This window comes from Telopea speciosissima, chromosome 10, assembly GCF_018873765.1.
Source record: "Telopea speciosissima isolate NSW1024214 ecotype Mountain lineage chromosome 10, Tspe_v1, whole genome shotgun sequence".
Taxonomy (NCBI): Eukaryota; Viridiplantae; Streptophyta; class Magnoliopsida; order Proteales; family Proteaceae; genus Telopea; species Telopea speciosissima.
In genome coordinates this window covers 4,751,241-4,770,799 of record NC_057925.1, presented here as the reverse complement: position 1 = coordinate 4,770,799, position 19,559 = coordinate 4,751,241, and the positions used below count along the sequence as shown (strand labels likewise).

The window sequence follows — 19,559 nt, the reverse complement described above, 5'->3', positions numbered from 1 at the left end:
ATGAACGGGATCCCATTCACTCTGAGTGGAAGGAAACTTAATCTTTTAATATTTAATTCTTATTTAAAAGATGAATAAAGAAGAGAAGACGGGTGTATGTCATTGAAGAGCTTCTAGGGACAGTTGGTATGATTTAGATAATTTTTTGTTTAGTCAAATGATTTAGATGATTTAGTAGAAGCAAAGTAGTATCTGTTCATAACTTGCATTTGTTTGATGCAAGGTTTTCCTATTAAAGATAAGTTGCGGAGGAGATCCTTTTCTATGGTTTTTATTGGGCAAATTTGGAGAGCAAAGATCACCTTTCACCTTCTAAATTTGGAAGGACATTGAGAGTAGGGCTGTAAACGGATCGGATTCGGCTCGGATAGTGCTATATCCGCATCTGCATCCGATTAGCTATCGGATGGATTCGGATAGTGCTAAATGGATACGGATCGGATATTTTATCCGTTTAAATGTAAATATAGCTTTTCGGATAGCTATAGCCTATCCGTTTCCGCATCCGTTTAGCTTTTGGACGGATTCGGATAGTGCTAAAGGAATAAGGAAACGGATTTCAGCTATTCATTTACACCCCTAATTGTGAGGCTATGCTCTCTTTCTCGTTGTCCTTCAAATAGCGTATTAATAGAGATAAAATGGGTGGGGAAGACATTCAGGGATGGATGTTCACGTACATGAACGTAAATGAACAACTCACAGCCGTTCAGATGGAACATTCCCACATAATAGATTTCATCTGAACAACTATTTTCAATTGTAGGGAACTTTGTTCTTTGTGGCCGGTCTCTTTCTGTTCAGCCTTTAGGGACCTCAAGTTCTTTTGGGGCTTCTCCTAAGAGCTTTGTAGTTTGCCATCCTTATTTGTAAATATTCCTTTTCTTTCTTTCACAACAAAGTTTATATCACCTATACAAAAAAATATGTACATATCCTCATAATCATTAGGACCGAGTTTCCTTCCACCCACGGGATCCCATTCATCGTGGGGTGGAAGAGAACGGGAAAAGGTATTAGGAAGGTATTTTAGAACATACTAAAACCCTAGGAGGGGTTTGTGAACCCTAGGATGGTGGGTGAACCGTCCTTTATAGGTGGAGGAAAAAACTTTGTCCTAATCATCATGTAGAAAACTTTGTTGGTGTCAATAATTATCAACCAGATCTTCGATCCACCCGTACAGATTAGCTATCCCCCTATGTTCAGTCTTTATCCTTGCATGTACAATGTATACACCCACCTCTGTTCTTGCAGCTATGATTGCATCTTTGATAGCAAAAAAAACCTCTGAGGCAAGAAAAAATGGAGGCTCTCCTAGAGCTTTAGATGAATGAATGGCCTTTGCATTACGAACACCCTGTCAATTGGCAAGCAAAATCCAAAGCCCAAAAGAAAAAGTCAGTGCATAATTTGGCTTGGAACCCCCCCCCCCCCCCCCTTTTTGAAGAATATCAAACTAGATATTTCAATACCATTATGATGATGCAGACCACATCTCTTGGAAGAAGAATTTTAGGATTTGGTTTAGTTTAGTTTTTCATGTCAAGCTGAACCTGCGGTTCAATAAAGGAAAGGCCCAAATTTAAAATAACTTTGAGTTTTCTACTGTAACGGGTTCATTCTATAAGCCCAAGTATTTGGGATTTAAGGCCTATACGTGATCAAGTAGTTAGTTTCCATTTTGTTAGTTTCTAATTCCATGTAATGAGTTAGTGGTTAAGATAGATATTAAGTAGAAGTTTCTAATTTTGTTACTTTGCCAAGTAGTAAGGAGAGTTTCTATTCTTGTAATCACTTCATTGATAATCATAAGTCAAGAGATTGGGGGGGAGGGGGGGGGGGAGAGGGTATTATTCAATTGAATGTTTCTTTTGTGTGGTAACGCTGAGAGTGGCTCTTGTGGTGAAGCCTTTTGGCATATCCCCTTCTTCTCCTCTTCTTTTTTTCCCTTTTCTTTGCTTCCTCTTCCTATATTGTTCAGGCCTTCTCTTGGGAGATTTTTAACTTCTTTTGTGTTTTATATAATCCTCAATTGTTGTTCTTATAGTTTCTCTCATCTTCCATTGATTAACATACTGTTACACAATTCACCCAAAAAAAAAACATATTGTTTCACAGGTCTTGCGATAGGAATTGTTTTCCTTTTCCAAGTCTGAAACTTCAACCTGTGATTTCAGAGAATTTAACCATCAAAATAGGCTGGATTTTGGATATGTGATTCCCTTTCCCTTCTACTTTCTGTTTTCCTTTACTGACAAAAGCAAAAGTTCACTTCCAGGAAACCAGAAAAGCAAAAAACTTAGAACTTCCAAACTAAAGAAAAGAAATAGATAAAGAAGTTGAGGTCAGAGGGTGTAGAAAGTAGAAACATGTTTACCTTGAGAAGTGAAACATGGAATTTGAGAGGAATATCATTAACAGAAGGAATTTTGTAACTTCAAGGTCCACAGGTATATAGATGGCCAAGTGGAATCCACTTGTGATCTGCATCTCCCAACCTTCAATCCTGCAATCTGATGGATCCCAAACTAGGATAGAAGGGAACTGACCAGGGCCTGAATAACATATTAAAAATTTATAGTAATCCAATGGCCGGATCAGTAGAAATCAGAGGGAGAAAACTCAGACTGGAAAGCTGTCAAACAATCATATTGCAGACACAGAATTAAGCAGAAAACTTCAGAACAGAGAACACTGCATGTGGGCACGGGGATTCTTTGAATTATAACGAGGGAACCACTTCCATAGTTTGGGTAGATTCCGAACTCATCATCATCTAGAACCACTCTGGCGACAAAATGAGGTGTCTACTGTCTACACCCCCTCGCCTCTCCCATCCTTCCTAGTTCCCTTTGCCCCTTGCTTCCCTGCTCTCTCCCGTCACCCCCCACCCCGTGTTCAATATCTCTTCCCACCACCCTCCGCAACCCTCCTGCCCTACCCCTGCTCTTCCTCCTCCATCCCTCTCCCCACCGCCCTGGTTATAAAGGTTTACTCAATTATAGGTTAAGGGGAGAGAAGACAAGTGGAACTGAACTCGATGAGAAGAGAAAAAGAAGAAAAAAGTAGAATAAAATCAGGCAGCATTTGGGCTTCTTATCTGTGCGGCCTCGGCCTCCTCTGCAACCTCTGTGGCGTCTTCAGGAAGAGCCATGCAGCTGTTGGCATTCCAGGGTCTGACATGTCAAACTACCATACAAAACATGGCGTGCTCTGTTTCAGCTACTACTTGGGTAAGAAGATTGTGAATTACATTAGAACCATTTTGTAACGTTGATGCAATGAAGAATTTCAGATTTCTTTAATTTCTTGAAACTCAAGTAAAAGAAGAATTTATTATCCCAGGGAAAGAAGAGAATGGAATGGCAAGTATGGTGGGCTGGCGGTATGCGACAGCAGGGCGGGGTTCGGTGCAGGGTGAGAGTGGGTGAGGGCGATGGGAAACGGGATGGAGGGGCGGAAGACTAGGGGTCCCAGGGGGTGGAGGGAGGTGGTGGGGGTCCGGAGGACGGTTGGGAGGGGGTGCAGCGTCCAGGGGCAGTTCGCTGCGTTCTGCGAGAAAATAGAATGAACAAAAAAGAATAACGTCAGTCAAACACAACGTCGCTTTGGCCGAGTGGTTAAGGCGTGTGCCTGCTAAGTACATGGGGATTCCCCGCGAGAGTTCGAATCTCTCAGGCGACGATAACGTATTTTTTTTATATATTTTTCAAAACTATAATTTTTGTGAACTAGTAGTGTCTTTTGATGCGTAAAAATCCATTGTTTGGTTCTCGGTATTTGGACGGGTCTCAGTACCGATACCAAAGGTGCCAATCGCAGTATTGTCTCATTTAATTAATGGAACCAAATCTAGGTCTTGGTCTCAATTATTAACGGGATGGTATGATACTGGTTCTTAAACGGTTCTAAGCCTGGTAGAGTAAGGTAGAAGAACTTTAATGGTTTCTAAAGAGATGGTTTTATTAATAGTATTGTGGATCTTTTCACTATTATGAGATCTAATTCCTTACTTTTGAAAGCAACTTAGAATACAAAACCATGACGAATGCATTTCATAGTTTTACTTCTTCAATTTTCTTTAGATCGCATATTAGCAAGTCTGTTACCAAAAACAACGACTAAGAATTAATAAAGATAAAATAGACGAGTTTATCACTAAACAACTTTATAGAAATAGAACTGAAGATCCTAAAAAGTCCATAAGAGAAAATGCCACCCAAATACATCAAAATCCAAACATAAAACTTGAACAAAAGAACATGAAATATACCCTTTGAATGGGTATTGATAGGTTTGGTCCCATCAGATACTAAATCGGTTTTTCAATACTGGTACCATTGGGAATCTTGTCCCGTCACAGTTATTATTCGGTACCAAAATCAGATCCCAGTACCATCCTATTTATTAATGGAACGATATGGTATTGGGTTTTAGCAGGATGGTCTCCGGTTCTGATCCCAAATTGACACCCTTAGGTTTAGTGATGTGCAGGTTTGGAGAAGATGAGTTGTAGGTTTTGGGGAAACGATTTGGGGAAGATGAGTTTCAGATTTATTTTTTTCAAACCCTAAACGATTTGGGAAAGATGGGGGCATTTTTATCAATTCACTCATTGTTTTTAACATTGTTAGTCCTACATCAACGAAATGGGGCATGTGTTAACTTTTTAGAACCATACGGGGCACGCAAAATTTTTCAAAACTGAGAAGTATTTTTATAATTACGTGATAGCTTAGGGGAGGTTCGTAAAAAAAAAAAAAACTTTTTTTTTCCTTAATTATTTGCATCTTCCTTCTGCCCACACTACAATGCACCTGCCCGCAATCTCACAACCGCAACACCTCTGCCTTTCCCTTGTCCTTCTCAAGTCCATAGTTGCAACACCTCCACATAAAGCAATACCTTCCCCGTTGCGATCTTTTATGCCGCTACAATATTTCTACCGCAGTCGTCCTCGTTTCAGATACATCTTAAGATGGCTCACCTAGTTGTACCACAGAAAAGGATAATGTGATAACTCTAACAATTGGATGTTTAAGAAAGAGATTGTCAGCAAGGGGTGTCTATAAGAAAAACCCATAAGGGTGAAACTGTTGTGGTCAACAATCCATGAACAAAAGGTTATGATCATGTCCCAAGGGATGCTTTTAAAACTTGGAACAGGTAACAGGATAAGACAGACTTGACTCGGCCAGTTTAACCCATCACTGACTGAGTTTTGAAGTAGCTCGGGTTCGATTGAGTAGGTACTTAATGGAGCTTGCCATCAATCTGAGCTGATTCAAACAATCTGGTTATTGAGTTTATCATGTCAGGGAACAACATGAATGACAATAAAAACCACTCCCGGTGATTTATAGACCTGAGCTAAGACCATCCCAAGGTAGTGGTAGAATGGAGAGAAGTCCAGAATGCCTGTCAACAACTCAAACATAAGAGAGGGAAAATGAACAAGTGGAGGTCAAATTCTTTCAGAACAGGGAGATTACATAGATGAAACACAATTAATAAATCGATATATATTTCATAAATATGAATGTGTACTTTGTTACAAAACTCAAAATAAAAATGCCAATGACAAAACTTTTTTTTTTTTTGGTAAATGACAATGACATAAAACTAGGAGGTGATAAAAAATAAAAAAAAAAAATAAAAAAAAAGGGCAATTAGGAGAAAAAGCTGCTAAGGGAACGAAAAAAACACCCATCAACCATTTGAAGATTCACAAATATGCCCGTAGTTGGAACATCCACGGTGAATTCCAGTGGAGGATCTCTCTTTATCACCTCTTCCAATGATGCAGAACTACCTGCTGCTAACTAATGCTGTTTCTCTCGGCTTGCTTCAGAAGGTGCATCACCATTCATCGGCCGAGCAGGGGCTACCCTGGCACGGTTGGAACGTTCAGACTGAGAAAACAGTATGAAAATGTACATTAGACTTGTGACTAGGGCTAAGCCAGCCACAGAGAACGCAATTCCTTTCCAAGATGATAGGAGGGAAGACCAAATAATGAATTTGACAGCCCCAAATACAAGGATGCATGACCAAGAGATTGCTATCTGTCCAATAAGAAGGGAAACAATTAAGATTCTACCTTCTAAAAGTACTAAAAACCAAACACACATCATCTGCATCTGAATCATTAGACAGGCAAACATACCAACAAAGACTTCATTGGCCGACCCATGTGTTGGAGTTGTTGGTCACCAAAGGTATTTTCTGCCAGATGTTTGTCCAATAAAGCATCCTGGTGAGCAAGAAAGCAGAAGAGATGCAATCATTACTGAGGAAAAAGTATTCTTTCTTTTCCTCCTACTCACGTTTGCTATAGATGCTGGAAGGATAAGAATAAACTTTGCCATGACTTCAAGACCAGGATCAGAGAAACCTCAACCATAGTTGTCATGACTTCAAGACCAGGATCAGAGAAACCTCAACCATAGTTGTCATGTCTTCAAGACCAGGATCAGAGAAACCTCAACCATAGTTGTCAAGGTATCGTCTAGGCTAAATACAGAATACACTACGCCTTGACTTCAAGACCAGGATCAATGAACCCCGAATCTCCAACCATAATGAACCCCACTAAAATATTAGGGTTCTTTCCCACCCCCCCAACCAAAAAGAAAAGAGAAAAGTGATAAAACTACTAGGGTTGGTAAGAAAATATAAATATAATAGAAGGCCTATGAGAAAAACAATTAAATTTTTGTTAATTGGTTTCAGGGTTGATGCGGCGAAAGTCGCCCAAATCAATGACAAAGCGTCCAAATCAAATGAGATTTGAAACATCTCATTAATAGAGGAGAACCAAACATACAGTTAAGGTGGAAATTTTCTCTCCAATTCTACACCCTGCAGCTAAGATGTTACAGGTTTTTCACAGGAGGAACTTTATTCTTGATAATTATACCTATCAGCCAGCACAAAAATGCAATCGAGAACAATGTTGGAAATAATGATAAACTAGAATCTCAAAATTAAACAAAACAGAATTGACAAGTTCGAGTTATTGAAGGATTTCAAGAATCAGATCGTGATTAATCAGTGTCTTGAGTACCATAGAGTAAGAATCCAAGAAATGTGTTGATGTATACATTTACGCTGCCCTTTCCTAACAGTTCAAGCTTCTAGGTGAAATGGTAGCGAAGATGGTATCAGGGAAGGGAGGTCTTGTGTTCTACTCCTGGGAAGTGCATCGGAAGGTTTTTCCCAATATTTCTTCTCCCTCAATGCCGCGCAAAGGAAATGCCACATGAGCTCCACGTGCAAGAACCATGAGATCTTGGCCTGAACGTGCGGGGGAATGTTGATGTATACATTTACGCTGCCCTTCCCTAACAGTTCGAGCTTTTAGTGAAACGGGTAACAGGAGCGAACAAAATGAAATGAAACTGATAAAGAAATTAGAAATCAGATCCACTAATGAGTAGAGAATTATCAGAATAGTCAAATGTTGTAGGCAGAGAAAGAGAATGATGAGACGCAATGAAATTAGAGTGGTGTACAAGGAAAGCAGTAGCAGAAAGTCCAAGGAAACATGAGTTTTCTCAAATCCAAGTTAGGGTGGTGGTGGCTTGAAACTAAAGAAAAATAAAGGCTTCTTGATCGAGTAATCAATCAAAGGATCGACATGTAGGATGAGGTAAAAACGGTTAATATTCGAAGAACATAGAAACTCTGAGAACAAATATAACCCAGGACCAAGATTTTTCAAAGAACTTCAGGAATTATAAAAGATTCCAGAAAGAACCAAAAAGAAATTTGTAAACAAAAAGAATAAAGCATTAACCATTGCATCAAAGAACAACACAAACAGCAGAACAATAATACCTATGCCATATCACATGATCAAAGAATAAGCATTTACATGACTAGCACAACCTTAAGACTGTACACACCAGAATCAGCATGATGAAATGATTTATTACCATCTGATCTACATAAGGTATTTTTTAAGCTTTCAGTAACTTCTTCTTGACAATTCAAATAAATGAACAAACTACATGATTCCAATAATGTTTTCAGGTTGACTTCTTCTAGTTAATCTCTTAGATGAACCCCCCCCCCCCCAACAATTGGTATCAATCCTCTCATCATGACACATGTTACATTTTGAAAGGGCCCTAAACCTACAGTATGGAATATTGGAATGGGTCCCCATACAGAGATATTGCCTTATCCAATCTAAATTCCAATAAGATATATTTATATTTGATCACACAGTTGGAATCTAATGGTTGCAAGAGAACAAAAGGAAAAGAGAGGAGATGCGAGTAGAAGATTGAGGGAGAAGAAAAAGGAGAAAGAGAGAAGTGGTGGTAGAACGTGGGAGAGAAAAATTCTTCTCTCCCATACATTGATTCACTTAACATAAAGGGAAATTACATTCTTACCCGCCATGCTAATATATGATAACCAAGGGAGGTAAATGTAAAAAAGGAAAAATACATTACAACATAATAGCCTAGTACCCAAAGTACCCTTTTATATCAAATTACATAACTCTAACACTCCCCCCTCAAGCTGGAGGATAAATGTCATACATTCCCAGCTTGCATAAAAGAGTACTGAACTGATGAGGAATGAGCAAGATAACAACTCAAGACAGACTCTGATAAAAATGCTAATTAGATTGAAATTCCCAAAATAGAAATCCCATAACAACCAACCACCAAATTAGTGAGTTGGTCATAATTTTTCAAAACAACTAAAATTTGCAGTTACCTTTATCTTATTACAAAGGGAATCAAATATTCAAACAGCACCAAAACCGTGCAAAATGAGAACATAAACCAACAGTGTGAAATAAGAATTGAAAATTATACAAATGTACGTTCATACACAAAAATATTAGAAAGGAAAGAAAGAAACTTCCATACCTTGGCCACAAATAGATCCCTACACCATTGAGCAACGGCATCATTAGTCTCAGGCAATTCCTTCATCAAATGTCGCTTGATGTGCACATGTACCTGCACAAAAGTGAATTACTTTTTGCGATATTTAATCAACCATAATCACGTCATACTTGTTTTCTAACTTTTCAAATGTGCATCATAATCTAAATGACCATATCTTTACCAAAAACTTAGAAATACAAAGAAATTAAAAACATCCAAATTTTATACACTAGCATTTCACCAGTAAAAATCCATGCATGAAGTTTTCAAGAGAATTTTTAGACAATTTTTCCTCCTATACTTTGACTCATTTTTTCCTTACCATTCTCTCAGAATTCAGTGGTCCAAGTGTCTAAATTTTATGCCAAATTACTAGATTGTAGGAGAGATGGCAGTGGTTTTGTCATTGTTATCAACATTGTCAGGATCAACACCCTCACACAGTAGTAGTAATACAGTGCTCAGTACAGTCACCAATGCAAATGTGTCAGTGTAGTGGCAGTTATGTGTACATGGGCGTACAAATATATCACAGGGGTTATAGAGTGATTTGCAGTACTGACAGTGTCAGTGAGATGACAGAGCAGTGATTAGACAGCAGGCAGTGCATGGGCAATGTTATTGATGATGTGGCAGAGCAGGCAATGTTGGAATGGTGCACATGTGACATGGCAGTGTACACTGATGTCAAACAGTGTTTGCCAGTGATTTCTGAGTATATACAGAGTGTACATGTGTCTTGGTAGTGATCGGAGATGCCAGACAGTGACTGGGCAGGTCAGTAGTGAAAAACTGGTCATGTGGCAGTTTGGCAGAGTTACTGAGGCATTCGCACTTATGTGGCAGCATTTGGCAGTGTATTATGATGCTGTACAGTGATTGGCGACATGTGCAGACTTGGGTGAACGCCCCATACATCAAAAGTTGTGAAATCATAGGTTTACACAGTGGCAGCATGTTCAGAGCAATTTTTGGAAGACTTATTGGCAGAACTGGGCAGAGTGATCCAAATGAAAAATGTAGTTCGTCGAGTCGTGGTTCTATCACAACTGGAAGTGCATCATTCTAAGTCCAGATGAGAAAGTTAGTAATTTTCGTATCGTTGCACGAAAACAGAGCGAATTGAGAGAGGTTTAAATGAGTTTGGACGAGTTTGGGGAGCATTCTGCCAGCTATTCCTGCATATGTGAATGGTTCCAGGGGCTTAATGTGTTCTCCTTCGCTTATTCTCTCTCCTGCCTTTGGAATCAACGAATAAGGCTTAAAAATAATCATGTTATGGCCTCGATTCCATTCTGGTCTTTCTGGTAGGTCGGGTGCATGGTCTGACTACGTGCAATACACTGAATCAATGTTTGAATGGGAGATGACGTTGCCACGTGTTAGATTCCAATTCAAACGTGGATGGTCCTTTGTACTAAGCAAATTAAAGACCTTAAAATATCATACATTTTGAGCCACGGGTAGCACTGTAGCGAAGGAACAACAACTAAGCCTTATTCCAACTAAATGGGGTCGGCTACATGGATCCGTGCAAAGTCAAAGAAAATTTAAACAAAAAAATTACAAGTACAAAGAAAAGGAACACAGCAACATCAACAACAACTCGGCTCACCTAAATTGGGTCGGCTACATGGATCCTCGCCCTCCACTCAACTCTACTTGAGGTCATACTTGATACAAGACCTAAGCTATGCATGTGTTTCCTCACTACTTCTTCAAGGGTCATTTTCGGCCTACCCCTACCTCCTTTGGTTCCTCCAATATGGATCAGATCACTCCTCCATACTGGGGGGGCATCCCAAGGCCTCCTTTGAACATGGTCATGCCACCTCAAACGACTTTCTCACAACTTATCATGTATCGGGACAACTCAGCTCTAATATTGTCATTCCTTGATTTATCCTTCCCAGCTTTACCGCACATACATCTCAACATCCTCATCTCTGATACACATAGTTTATCTACATCCCATTTCTTAACTGCCCAACATTCCACCTTGTACATCATAGCCGGTTGCACAGCTGTCCTATAGAATTTTCCTTTTAAGTTTTAAAGGAATACGACAATTACACAACACTCCGGGTGCACCTCTCCACCTCATCCATCCCACTTTAATTCTGTGTGAAACATCATCCTCTATACCACCTTCTTTATTTATGGTTGACCCCAGATATCTAAAATAGTCACTCTGTGGTGTCTCTCTCTCTCTCTCCTCAATATTCATCATTTCATTATCCGTCTTGCAGCTAAAGTTACACACCATATACTCTGTCTTCGATCTACTTATCTTAAAACCTCTTGATTCCAAGGTTGATCTCCATAACTCCAACTTAACGTTAATCCCTGCTTTTGTCTCATCCAGCAAAACAATATCATCAACAAAAAGCATACACCACGGAACCTCCTCTTGAATGTTCTTGCTTAAATCATCAATGATAAGCACAAACAAATAAGGGCTTAGAGTTGATCCTTGATGTAACCCAATTGTGATTGGGAAATAACTACCTTGACCTCCCACTGTTCTCACACTAGTGACTGCGCCCTCATACATATCTTTAATTACATCGGCATACTTTTTCGACACCCTTCTTTTCTTTAGTACATGCTTTACTATTTCTCTAGGGACTATGTCATTTGCTTTTTCTACGTCAATAAAGACCATATGGAGATCCTTTTTGCAATCTCTAAATCCATCCATGAACCTCCTAAATAAGTAAATGGCTTCTATCGTGGATCTACCTAGCATAAATCCAAATTGGTTCTCCGAGACAGTAGTTTTTTCTTCTCAGATGGGTTTCACTAACTCTCTCCCATAATTTCATAGTATGACTCACTAGTTTTATGCCTCTATAATTGTTGCAGCTCTGAATATCACCTTTATTTTTGTAGATCGGGACCACAATGCTTCTCCTCCATTCATCTGCCACTTTCCTAGTGCTCATAATTTTGTTAAACTTCAGCGAAGGAACAATTAAATTTTATAAGATTGTTACCTATCAAGAAAAATTTATACAATAATTTTTGTGCATGTGGTGGGCCAAATCTTTAGGAAATGCATTTCCCCTTTGTAATTTGATACATTTTAAGCAAAACTTAAAAGGTGAAACTAAGCCAAGTAGATCTAGAAGCATAAGGTAGTACTACAAAAGACATAAACACCTAAAACCAGTCCATGAAAATTCTAAATTTTGTGTGCTTACCACAGAAGGTTGTCCTGACAATATTCTCAGCATAGTAGGTGGAGGCTCGTTTTTAGGAATAACCACTGTTACATCATAAATAGCTGGAACAAATGACCGCATATTACTAACAGCAGAAACAAAACCCTGAAAGAAACATATGAATGCATAAGAAAGTAGACAGTTCATGAAAATTACCCAAGATTGTAATGAGGAATAAGAAAGCATATGTTTCTGTGGTGTTAGTTTTTAGGGGCAACCAGAACTAGACCTTGGTACGAGGAATCAAAACATTTCTAGGAATGGGCAACCCCGTAGAAGTTGCATATTCTTGTGCTGCTAAAAGCTTTGCCTTCGTAAAGCGAGTACCCTCCACAAAAAGGGCCAACCAAGAAGGCAGAGGGAAGTCCTTCACCTGTAGAAGACCAAACTGTTGCATATAGTCCCGTAAGGCTCAAAATTAGATCACCATGGTCAATTTAAAAAAATATGCATGTATTCATCAGTGTGTGTCAGATATTATCACCTTCAGCGTGCTTTCATCCTTTGCCCAACTCCGTTCAAGAAAGAGGTATTCAGAAAACCACATTGACCACCCTATGACCTACAGCCAATGATAAGATCCTTTATCCTCATATGAAAACATTAATCAAAATTCCATATCATAATTACAACAGAAAGAAATAGAAAGCATATGACAATAAATCAATAAATCCAAACAAAATTAATTGTTTTCTTTAAAACCTGGCAACAGCAGCATGGCTACTGTCCTCAAGAAATTAATTGAATGACCATAAGCATGATGTTCCAGACTAGAACCTTTGCTGGCTGCTGCCACCTTTTATCTCACCCCACTCTCATTGACCGAGCAAGAAAGAGCATCATGAGGACGTGTGGTAAATACATTGGGACATTTAACATTCCCATCAAAGATTTTATACATTTTACTGACAGTTGCCATACTCATGGACTGTGACAAGATGTCCAGACTAATAATTTTACTCAGATGTGAATATAATTTTAAGTTTGACCCGAAAAAATAGCTATTAATTGTCCCTTGGCAAAAATTGGAGTAGTGTTTGACTAGTCAAATGATAAGGCATCACTTCAAACTAAAATTGGAAACTCACTGGAAGGAATTTTGATGATTTCTTCATGACAGCTAAAGTGCTACCAAGGCAACCTGAACGCTGTTACAAGTAGGCTGAGTTACTAATTAGTCAAAAGGGGGGAAAAAAGGGGGGAAAGAAAAAACACAACACCAACAACCTGCAAGATATAGAAAGCATGATAAGAGACCAATCTGTGCGTGTGTGGTAGCACACATATTGCACCCACAATGATACAAGACAAGAATAAGCACCTGAGCTAGAACCCATCCAACAAGCCAATCAATGTCACTACGGTGATTGGATATGAGAAGTGCATGTTCTTTACCTGGTGAATTCTCCAATATTAGCAACAATACTAAAACTAGCTAATCAGTAACTTATGGGAAAGGTACAATAATTACTAGTTCAAATAGGAAAATGTATCCAACTTACCCATTAATCGAAAAGTTTCGGTATCTGTGAACAGTTGTACCTGTAGCCAGAAGTTTATTCTCCAGTCAAGCATTTTTTTAAAAATAAATTGATAAATAAAATTTAGAAATTAGATGCTGACCAGAATAGTTTCAATAGATGCACTTCTCAAGATGCAGATAACTTAAATCACATAGATGCAGATCATGAAGGCTGTGCATGTCACTAACGCATTTTCTTCATCAGAGAAAAGTAAAAAAGCAATCTCTTTACTCTCTAAAAGAAAAAATGTTGTTCTTAGATTATTTTTTTTGGGGTGGGGGTGGGGGAAGAAGGAAGCCTGATATTGACAACCAAATACCCATCCCGCAAAGGCAGTCCTCCTTCCCTTTTTTTTGCTGTCCCAAATGCTTTTGTCCACTAAACATATTAAACTATGGAATCCTAAGAAATTTACCAAATTAACCCTTGCATTTATTACCACTTTGCATTTTATTATCCTTTTAAAAAGAATTTCGTCTCAAGTAATAGGGCAATTTTGGAACCAAATGGGCTCTTAATACTTTAGGGTTTTAATATAAAGAAATAAACTTTAGAATCACTCTAGATGAACCTGCCTAAAGTTTGTCCCATATTAAATAGCGCAATACCAAGGAGACAAATCCTCACTGTAGTCCTCACTCCCCCCACCCTGATGCAGATTCATCATCGAAATGGGCTTATTTCTTTAGAAATAAGTCTAGGGTTGGGATATATATATGTTGGGCCTTTGATCCCAAGGGTTTTCTATGTAATAGGCGAGTTTAATGAGCCTAAACTAAGGGTACATAGGTTGCATACGGGATTAGCCCAATACTTAGTCTATTTTTATGTTTTTTAATTGAACCGGTTCAAATTGGTTGTATCCAATTGGTTCAATTTAAGTGATTTTAATTAAGTCTTTTATTTTAAGTTGTTAGGGACAATTAGGTCTTTTTACTGTTTTATTGTAGTCATTCTCTTCCACGATTTAAGTGAGGAAAGTGTTTAGATTGTATTAGGATTTGGCTATTAGCCTTTTATCATAAAAGTTAAATCGTGGGAGGCTCCCCCACAAGTTTTATGAATTAAAAAACTCGTGTATGCTACCATTGTTGCTGCTGCTGCTGCTTCTTGTGAGTGTTTGCCTTGTGGTTCTATCAAGGAAGAAAGGGTAGGTGGATCTCCTACGACTCCTTACGTCGTGACGGCTGGGAGGGTCCCTAAGATTTAAGGTGGTTCTATCCTTCTCTGCTGTCCAAGCTTGCTGCCAGTGGATTCTACTGTAAGTTTGAGACCCAATTCTGTTTCTAATCCTCCAACCTAAACCTACTTCATCCCCATCAATTCCCGTAAAACCCTAGGTCATCTAAGTTTCATCCAACCTTCATCCATTATCAGAATTCAACCAAATTCAGACCACAGCTCCCTCATACCACCTCTTAGTAATGTAGCTCTAGATAGGAGAAAAATTCCACTAGAGGCCAAGCAATAGGATCTTAAAAAAGGCTGCTGGTTTGATTGGGCAGAATTAGGGTTTTTAGGTTAAATTCTAGGGTTAGGTATGGGGAAATGGGGTAATGTATATCTGATTTTAATAGGCAGGCTTAGGGGAAGCTATTAAAATAGATTTTAACAAGTTTTGAAACAAAATTCAATTTCCAGAATATTTAGGGTTAGGGTTTGGGTTTTAGGGTTTAGAATCTAGGCTGAAAACAAGGGTTTCGACTGATCAGAATGGGCTGCAGGTCTGGTCGAGTGGAGGGATTGGTATGGGGAGGCTGTGATCTGATTTTGGTGAAAAACAGATGTAGGATGAAGGCTGGACAGGTTCTAGGGTTTCACAGAGACAATGTCAGATTAGGGTTTATGGGGAAAATCAAATAAAAATAAAGGGGTATCGATTGTGGGGAAGGAAAAGGAATGAAAACAGAATTTAAAAATTCAAACTTACAGCAAGAATCCATCGGCAACAGCTTGAAAATTGAGGAAACCTCCCGATCTTCTCAATGCAAGGAGTCGCAATCAGTCTTTTTTTTGAAAATTGAAAATTGAAAATTGAGTTCCACAAGGATATACACTCACAAAGGAGCAGCAGCAAACAGTCTTTTTTTTAATCAAAATTCAATGTGGGGGAGCCTCCACGATTTATTATATTTATAATATGGCTAATGCCAAGTCCTACTACAAATTAAAAACAGTAAATTGACTAAGATACCCCTACTAACTTAGGTTAAGAGCTAATTAACTAATTAACTTAAATTGGACCACTTGAACCAATTGGATACAACCAATTCTAAACCGGTTCAATCTAAAAACAGAAAAATAAAGCTAAGTACGGAGAATACTAGCAAATAAACCTACTCTGCAGCTCCCTAATCAAGCCCTAAGTTCAGGACTTCTTCTTCTTCTTCTTCTTCCTACTTGGAGCTGCATCACTTAGACTCGACCTAGCCTACAGCCCCATTTATCCATTAAAACCCTAGCTCCCATTAACCTCCATTAAAGCCCTACAAACCCTAAAATTTTCACAGCCTAATCTAACCATCATAACCAGCCCAAACTTGGTTCGAACGTCCCTCCCACTGTCCCCTACACTCGATCCAAAGCCCTACCCCAAAATCCCATCTTAAACCCTAGTTTTGGCTGTTTTCCTATTTCCAAAACCCGAAACCCTAACCCTAAATTTTCTGAAATTTAAAATCTTATTCAAATCTAACCAAACCTAGCTCATTAAATTCCCTAAAGCCTGCCTAGTTTTATCATATAAACTATATTCTCATTACCCTACCCTAAACCCTAGAAATTGACCTAAAACCCTAATTCTGCCCATTCGAACCAGCAGCCCCCTTTTAGATCCTGTTGCTTGGCCTCTAGTAGGATCCTTCTCCTATCTAGAGCTACATTAACCCACCCCCCCTCCACAAAAAAATTTTGGAATCTGCAACCAAAACAAAGCCTTTGGCTGCTCTAGAATCCAAATGCAAGTATAAGGGTCAAGAGAGGAAAAGCAGTTGCAATAGTATTTCACTCAATAAATGTGCACTTAAAGATTCTTGGAATCTCATTTTAGCCAAGAGTCAAACACTATCGACACAAATGTAGCAAAAATCAGTGTTTAAACTACCTAAGCACCAATGTACATCAAACAGTGTAATGAAATATCCCCATACAACACCCCCCACCTACAACCTATGAATTGATGACTTAAACTTGCCCCACTTCCATGCACATAAAACATCAATTTGCAGATAGAACCCTGTTGTCTTCAGGTTGTATAGAACAAGCACCTTCCCTCAAGCAAGGATCCACATAAATGCTCCCACACTAAGCAAGACAGGAATCAGCTAAGATTTACAATGGATTAGCGCTCTCCTCAGCACACCAAAGATTTGTAAAAGAGCCAAACAAGAAAGGTCCCCTGTCACTTTCCGCCCATACCCTTACACCATCACCTATGTCCTTACTCCTAGTCTCTTCCAATATATATAGAGCATAATTACACATCTCCTCACCTTCCAATCATTAAGCTGACACCTAAAAAGTGGCATTCCATGTAATCCTACCACCACACCATTGAAAGTAGTACCTGAGCCAACATAAAATTAATAGGCAATGGCAACAGAAAATATATATTTTAATCAGATCCTTGAGCCCCAACACCAATCCACAACCTGTAAAACCTCTCCAAACCCAAACATCAAGACTCATATAGCAAGTTTAATGCGACAAACAGCATTTCACTAACCCTTCCAAAAACAAGGTTATGAAGCAAAAGTCTTCAAGAGACTTTAACCCTCCAAGTAAAGATAAAGCCTCCACTTTCTTAGATTCATGTTTGCAAATCCTCCAAATATTAGGAAGACCCTCACACTACCTCAATGCATTACCAATCCAAATGGGTCCAAATTACTCACCTATATCCAACAAAGCATTGTTCACCTTTTCTAAAGAGGGGGATTGTCCAGCCTCGTACATTATTTGGGAAAAGGAGAAGAAACTGATACCCAAGCCAATCTTGATGCTAAGTGTAAGAATTATCACTAGCTAACACTCCATCATGGTCCCATTTTTAATTCCATTGACTTGCTAGAGATGCTGTTTATTAATACAAACTACTTTCTGGTAAATATCAATTTGTAGCAGAAAGTGGCTATGGATTGGTGTCTGTAGCAAATTACTCATTAATCATATAAATGTGAAAGACTGGCACTTCACTGTGAGAACTTATCAAAACACAATTTCCATGCACATTAGTATGGCTATAGCATGCAAAAGAAACAAAGCCAAAAAAAAATGCAGCCCCACCCACATGCAGGCATGGTGGGGTTGGGGAATGCAAATTACTTGATTCAAAAGGTTCTGGTGTCGATGCATTTAAACATAAAGGTATTTTTTTTCCAGATACAACTCAGAGCCTATGCCACTATGCATGGGCTAAAGAAACACATGCAATACAAAGAAACATTGAATGAATGATTCCAATTAGTATGAGTTGAATCATTTGTAAAGCAATAAAATAGTAAAGCATAAAGATCACATGAACTGAAAATTTGTTAAATACCTTAACCCCTGCCCACCAGTCAATGAGCCATACAAGCTCCAGCCACAGCAGCTCTGCCACTACTCTGTTAATCTTCCTGTACATGTTTTTTGACCGTGGGCGAACAATAATGAAGCATAATGCCTGAAAAAAGGAAATAAGGAATAGCAGGGATAGGGATGCTTAGAGTTGGCCGTTGTCAATGGATCCCAACACAAATCAATGACCATACAATCCAGTCCCCGTATACTAAATCTAATATAACAGACAGTCAATTCTTATATATAGTGAAAATATTTGGCTAAAAAAGATAAATAAACCAAGCAATAATAGTTAAGGGAAAAAAATAAATTCAAGCTCCACCATACTGCATATAGAAAGATTACAACCCCAACTTTTAATCCCCGGAAGGAAAAGGCAAATGCCCCCAAAACCAGATACTTAAAATCCAACAATAATTATAAATCAACAACACAAAATCCTCAGCAAACCCGAATCATTCACCAAAACAATACAGGTAGGCCTATATTCCCTCGCAAAACCAAGAACAAACAAATCCCTAGAACCAAACGGCAAACATCGGCATTGAACATATCCATAAATTAAGCTACAAAAAAAAGATATTTAAAGGGAACCCAATAAAACAGGAATGATGAAGCTACCGTTTTTCTACTTACTTGTATGAGATTAACGATGAGACCCGAAAGAAGAAATAACAAACCCAGAGGAACAACAACAGCAGCGGCTACGATATCCATAGCTTCAACAGCCAAGGAAGAGCCCGGTAGAAAGGGAGAGATTACAGCGAGTGTAGAAGAGAAGGATTGGAGAAAAACCGGAAAACAGAGATTGATAGTTACTAAATAATATGAGTTCGGGATATTCGGTAGATCATAGATGTTGTCAACCTCTCTCTGCTGCAATCACAGCTTCCCCATTTGTAGGAAAGGAAAAAGAGATGAAACGATATTGCCGATTTGCTATTAACAGTAAAGACCAACCGCAAATTTATCAGGTGAGGCAAAACGAAGAACTTCATTCCGCTGCTAGTTTGCACGAATGCGTGTGATGCGCATACCCTGCGGTGCGGTGTAACCCTGCGGCGGATTATAATTAATTATGGGAGTGTGGCCTATGCCACCACTCTCATGTATCTACCTCTTTCTCCTTCTTAAAATAAGGGGTTAGAGATGTCTTTTCACATAGGAAGGAGAGAGATAAACTCATGGTAGTCATGGTAGTGCTGATGTAGACCACACTCCCACACAGAAATCTTTTTCCCATTAATTATTTAACGGAATCTGATTTATTGAATAGATTTCAGATCCATCCATTAATTAATTGATGAAGCTCTCTTGGTTTGACATGAAATCGACCGAGA

The 19,559-nt window shown here is 38.8% G+C and overlaps 1 protein-coding gene and 1 non-coding gene across 4 annotated transcripts; one reads left to right on the top strand and one right to left on the bottom strand.

Moving 5' to 3' along the window:
- The first annotated feature begins 3,605 nt into the window (after positions 1-3,605).
- Positions 3,606-3,687, top strand: TRNAS-GCU. Its single transcript has one exon. It is a non-coding gene; the product is annotated as a tRNA-Ser (tRNA).
- A 1,965-nt stretch (positions 3,688-5,652) lies between these two features.
- LOC122643558 (1-acyl-sn-glycerol-3-phosphate acyltransferase 2-like) lies at positions 5,653-19,003 on the bottom strand. 3 transcript variants are annotated; one of them, XM_043837172.1, is made up of 11 exons: positions 18,856-19,003; positions 18,200-18,322; positions 13,639-13,678; positions 13,458-13,531; positions 13,225-13,284; positions 12,621-12,698; positions 12,366-12,524; positions 12,116-12,241; positions 8,892-8,984; positions 6,166-6,256; positions 5,653-6,064 (listed from the first exon to the last, which is right to left on the bottom strand). In XM_043837172.1, exons 1-11 carry the CDS (start codon positions 18,934-18,936, stop codon positions 5,826-5,828), a joined length of 1,164 nt encoding a protein of 387 aa, XP_043693107.1. In that variant the 5' UTR covers positions 18,937-19,003; the 3' UTR covers positions 5,653-5,825. The 3 variants fall into 3 exon arrangements, with proteins under 3 accessions (XP_043693107.1, XP_043693108.1, XP_043693109.1); XM_043837173.1 differs by having other exon boundaries at positions 5,653-6,068; positions 6,170-6,256; XM_043837174.1 differs by lacking the exon at positions 13,225-13,284.
- Positions 19,004-19,559: the final 556 nt, after the last annotated feature.